The sequence below is a fragment of the Chiloscyllium punctatum genome, chromosome 5, assembly GCF_047496795.1.
Source record: "Chiloscyllium punctatum isolate Juve2018m chromosome 5, sChiPun1.3, whole genome shotgun sequence".
NCBI lineage: Eukaryota > Metazoa > Chordata > Chondrichthyes > Orectolobiformes > Hemiscylliidae > Chiloscyllium > Chiloscyllium punctatum.
In genome coordinates, this window is record NC_092743.1 from 109,186,786 (window position 1) to 109,192,444 (window position 5,659).

General features: G+C 49.3%; 1 gene segment (V, D, J or C); it reads left to right on the top strand.

Moving 5' to 3' along the window:
- Window positions 1–212: 212 nt before the first annotated feature.
- Window positions 213–1,721, top strand: LOC140476807 (Ig kappa chain V region 3381-like). The segment is given in 2 exon segments: window positions 213–237; window positions 1,399–1,721. Coding segments are annotated over 2 exon segments (348 nt in total).
- The last annotated feature ends 3,938 nt before the right edge of the window (window positions 1,722–5,659 follow it).

Consider the following 5,659-nt stretch of genomic DNA (forward strand, 5'->3'; position numbering starts at 1 on the left):
CACAGGGTGGTGCGGACGCTGGCATTATTACAAAATCGACAAGGCATCTGGATGGGTATATGAATAGGAAGGGTTTAAAGGGATATGGTCCAAATGAGATTAGAATTCTTTAGGATATTTGGTCGGCATGGAAGAGTTGGACCTGAGCGTCTGTTTCCATGCTGTACAGCTCCATGACTCGATGACAAAACAGATTATCACGGTTCTCACAAATGTATGTAACAGATAAAAAGGACGGTAAGACAGTTCCAAAGTGTGCAAAGCATTATCAGATCATCTCAATTGTCTACTTTCCAGAACTCAGACTCAGTCAGTTGGAATTTATTTTGTTAAATTCAGCCAAACTGACGAGGCTGCTTTGAATTGTCCAGCGGAACGTCGTGATGATAATCCTTGAAGGGACGGTCTGTGATTCCGGTACTCTCAGGGTGATGTGGCAGTGTTTCATTTTGAGTAGCTGTTGGGCTTTTCCTCGGGCAGCAATTATTGTGGATCCGGAATCACATACAGGCCAGACTCGGTAATGACGGCAGATTTCAGCCTCGGGAGGGTCTTTATTTGAACGACAATCACTTCTTTTGCTGTTGCTGCTTTTAAAACTGGATATAATTGTCAGAATGTAAAATTCCAGGCCCCGTGATGGAATTTCATCTCATACTTCCAGGTCATTGAACCATTAGATGAAGAATTCAGTAAATTCAATAACATAACCACTTGTACCCCGAATGTAGATCTTTGTTGGGGATGCTTTCTTTCGGGATCAACAGGATCATAAACAATAGCTTTAATTCAGCTAATTCGGACTTCAGAGCAGATATTTCTTTGATAATGTATTTGGAACCTACCCTTTGAGAGAGTGGAGCGAATTCACTGTTAAATTTGATCGTTTTGCCCCCGTTGTGTCTGTTTCACCCCTCGCCCCCACCACTCCACTGTTCCCACATCCCTCTGCCCCTCCACCAATTCTACCTGTTCACATCTCTCAGCATGGGTTGAGCAAGCAGGTTAACTCGGAGCTGCTTCAGTTACAATCTTAAACGGAATTTTGAATTAACACTTCCCGTGACTGTGAAATCAAAAGAAACAAACGAGAAACGGTAAAAGAGACGGAGAATAAGTGTTCTCACATTTTATAAACGAGAGATTCAACTGGGGGGGTTCAATTCATGCTGAGCAAGGAAATTCCCGCCTTTGAGGAGGGGAACGGAAGACACCTTGCCTCATTTATAGACATAACCCTGAGCAGCAGGAACAGAATACAGAGCGAGCCGGTCGCTGCACAATGTTCCGGGTGATTGTGGCGCTAGTTTTATCATGTACGCACTTATGTTTATTTAGGCGTTTTGTTAGTCCACCATTCATCATCGTTTTCAATCGAATTTTGTTCTTTTTTTCCAGATGGGCGTTTGGCTGAATGTTTCTCACAGACACCGATGTCATATGTGAGCAAGCTCGGTTCAAGTGTCAGATTTAAGTGCACCCTAGACAGCGGGAGCACTATAGTCCATTGGTACCAGCACCGAGAGGGTCAGGCGCCCTCCAGAATACTTTATTATTACAGCAGCGTCGTTCGGGATCAGGGATTCGGCAGCAGGTTTAAAGCGGATAAGCAGAACACTGTGTGCACTTTGATCATCAATGACATCGTGAAGGAAGACGCTGCCACTTATTACTGCGCCTATTCGGACAGCACAGTGTTCAACAGAGACAGAAATGCTTAACAAAAACGCGGCGCTTCAGATCGCTCCTCCCTCAGCCACCACACAGTCATCAACTCCCATTTATAAAGCGCCGTTAACATACTAAATCGTCCCAATGTGTCTCAAAGGATACATTGTAAAAGAAATTCAATGCGAAGCTAAATATATGTCGGCAGATGTGTACTTGAAGCTGCCTTTTTATTTTGACTTGTGAGGGGGCAATAGACACAATAAAAACCGAAAGAACAGCGGATGCTGCAAATCAGAAACAAACTCAACTTACCAGGAAACGCTCAGCAGGTCTGGCAGCATCAGCAGAGAGAAATCAGAGTTAACGTTTCGTGTGGAGTGACCCTTGCTGTTCTGAGAACTGATTTCTGAGGAAGGCTCCCTGCTGAGCATTTGCAGAGATTTTTTGCTGTTGCTTCCGTTTTCGTCAAGGATTGGAATGTAGCACAGGTTTCGGAGAGGAGCTTGGGTGGCACCTGGGACGATCGGGAGGGGTGAGACGAGGGGTGGGGTACTGTCACTTTTGCAATGTACAGAAACAATGTGTTTTTCTAAAACAGGCTATTTCTGAATTCGAGCACTGTACTGTCCACGTGTCATAATGCATAAATATCCAATTAATTCTCGTTGAGCTTGAGTGCGACCTCGGAGTCTTTTCTGGCGTAGATTTACCCAGTGTTGGCTCAATAAGGAGGGGTCGTTGACCTGGACCTGGAGGCACCTGATGTAATTTCGAGGTAAAAACAATGACGACAGATGCTGGAAACCAGATTCTGGATTAGTGGTGCTGGACGAGCACAGCAGTTCAGGCAGCAACCAAGGAGCAGCGAAATTGACGTTTCGGACACAGCCCTTCATCAGGAATAAAGGCAGTGAGCCTAAAGCGTGGAGAGATAAGCTAGAGGAAGGTGGGGGTGGGGAGAAAGTAGCATAGAGTCCAATGGGTGAGTGGGGGAGGGAATGAAGGTGATAGGTCAGGGAGGAGAGGGTGGAGTGGATAGGTGGAAAAGGCGATAGGCAGGTAGGACAAGTCCAGACAAGTCATGGGGACAGTGCTGAGCTGGAAGTTTGGAACTAGGGTGAGGTGGGGGAAGGGGAAATGAGGAAACTGTTGAAGTCCACATTGATGCCCTGGGGTTGAAGTGATCCAAGGCGGAAGATGAGGCGTTCTTCCTCCAGGTGTCTGGTGGTGAGGGAGCGGCGGTGAAGGAGGCCCAGGACCTCCATGCCCTTGGCAGAGTGGGAGGGGGAGTTAAAATGTTGGGACACGGGGCAGTGTGGTTGATTGGTGCGGGTGTCCCGGAGATGTTCCCTAAAGCGCTCTGCTAGGAGGCGCCCAGTCTCCCCAATGCAGAAGAGACCGCATCGAGAGTAACGGATACAATAAATGATATTAGTGGATGTGCAGGTAAAACTTTGATGGATGTGGAAGGCTCCTTTAGGGCCTTGGATAGAGGTGAGGGAGGAGGTGTGGGAGCAGGTTTTACAGTTCCTGCAGTGGCAGGGGAAAGTGCCAGGATGGGAGGGTGGGTTGTAGGGGGGCTTGGACCTGACCAGGTAGTCACAGAGGGAACAGTCTTTGCAGAAGGTGGAAAGGGGTGGGGAGGAAAATAAATCCCTGGTGGTGGGGTCTTTATGAAAGTGGCAGAAATGTCAGCGGATGATTTGGATTATGCGAAGGTTGGTAGGGTGGAAGGTGAGCACCAGGGCCATTCTGTCCTTGTTACGGTTGGAGGGGTGGGGTCTGATCGGCGGAGGTGCGTGATGTTGATGAGATGCATGGTCCTCCTGGGAGCAGGTACAGCAGAGGCGGAGGAATTGGGAATACGGGATGGCATTTTTGCAAGAGCTAGGGTGGCAAGAGGTGTAATCCAGGTAGCTGTGGGAGTCAGTGGGTTTGTAAAAAATGTCAGTGTCAAGTCGGTCGTCATTAATGGAGATGGAGAGGTTCAGGAAGGGGAGGGAGGTGTCAGAGATGGTCCAGGTAAATTTAAGGTCAGGGTAGAATGTGTTGGTGAAGTTGATGAATTGCTCAACCTCCTCACGAGAACATGAGGTGGCGCCAATGCAGTCATCAATGCAGTGGAGGAAGAGTTGGGGAGTGGTGCCAGTGTAATTATTGAAGATCAACTGCTCTATGTAGCCAACAAAGTGACAGGCATAGCTGGGGCCCATATGTGTGCCAATGGCTACCCCTTTGGTCTGGAGGAAGTGAGAGGATTCAAAGGAGAAATTGTTAAGGGTGAGGACCAGTTCGGCCAAACAAATGAGAGTGTCGGTGGAAGGGTACTGTTGGGGATGTCTGGAGAGGAAAAAATGGAGGGCTTGGAGGCCCTGGTCATGGTGGATGGAGGTGTAGAGGGATTGGATATCCATGGTGAAGATGAGGCATTGGGGGCCGGGGAAACAGAAGTCTTGGAGGAGGTGGAGGGCGTGGATAGTGTCTTGAAATTATGTGGGAAGTTCCTGGACTGGGGGGATAGGACAGTGTCAAGGTAGGTATAGATTAGTTCAGTGGGGCAGGAGCATGCTGAGACAATGGGTCAGCCAGGGTGGTCAGGCTTGTGGATCTTGGGAAGGAGGTAGAACAGGGCAGTGCGGGGTTCCTGGACTATGAGGTTGGAAGCTGTGGGTGGGAGATCTCCTGAGGTGATGACATTGTCTATGGTCTGGGAGATGATGGTTTGGTGATGATGGGGGTGGGGTCATGGTCGAGGTGCAGTAGGAAGAGGTCTCCTCGAGTTGGCGTTTGGCTTCAGCGGTGTAGATGTCAATGCGCCAGACTACCACTGCACCCCCTTTATCCGGTGGTTTGATGGTGAGGTTGGGATTGGAGCTGAGGGATTGGAGGGCTGCGCATTGTGAGGGTGAGAGGTTGGAGTGGGGGAGGGAGGTAGACAGGTTGAAGTGTTTAATGTCCCTGCAGCAGTTGGAAATGAAGAGGTCGAGGGCAGGTAATAGACCAGCACGGGGTGTCCAGGTGGATGCAGTGTGTTGGAGGTGGGCGAAGGGGTCCTCGGAAGGTGGGTGGGAATCCTGATTGTGAAAGTAAGCTCAGACGCGGTGGCGACGGACGAATTGTTTGACGTCATGGCGTGCATTAAATTCATTGATGGAGGGGGATGAAGGTGAGTCCTTTGCTGAGGACTCATCGTTAGTCCTCAGTGAGGGGGAGGTCTGGGGGGATGGTGAAAACACGGCAGGGCTGGGAGCTGGGATCTGGTGTGGGTGTAGAGCTGGGAGTGGGGGCGGAAACTGTAACTGGAGCGGGTGTGATGGTGGGGGGAATGGGGGTGGAGTCATGAGCAGGGGTAGTGTTCCCCTCGGGGTTCTGGGGGGTGGGGATAGTGACAGTGGGGTCTGTGGGGGGCATGTCAGCAGAATGCAGTTGAGTGGCACTGGTGGGGGCGGAAGTGGTGGTGACCACAGCAGTAGGGGTGGCGGAAGTCACTGAGAATGTGGCATCAGCGATGATGTGATGGCCGAAAGTGGTTGTGGGAGTGGCCATGATGGGGGCGGAAGTAACATCATCAATCAGCATGTGGGTGGCAGCTGCATCAGCAGCCTGGCTAATGGCGTCTGAGTAGATTCCAGGCCAGGGGAATCTTCTGGAATGTTTGAGGAGCGCTGGTTATGGAGGTGGGTAGATAAAAGTTTGTTGTACTTACAGGTTTTGTTGTTTGAGATGGAATTGAAATAGTGTTTGTTGAGAGTATGAATTCTCCTGAGGATGTAGTGCAGAGTGTGTCCTTTGCAATTATTATTTCGTCCAATACTCGACTACAACAGCTTGAAAAAAAAAGACATTCTAGAATGTCTCATTCATTCACATCCAAGAGAGTTAAGTAATGAAGACAGATTCAACAATCTTGGCTTGCATGGCCTTCAGCTTACATGGTGAAGAACCGATCTAATTGAACTGCTGGAAATGATGCGGAAGTGCCGGTGTT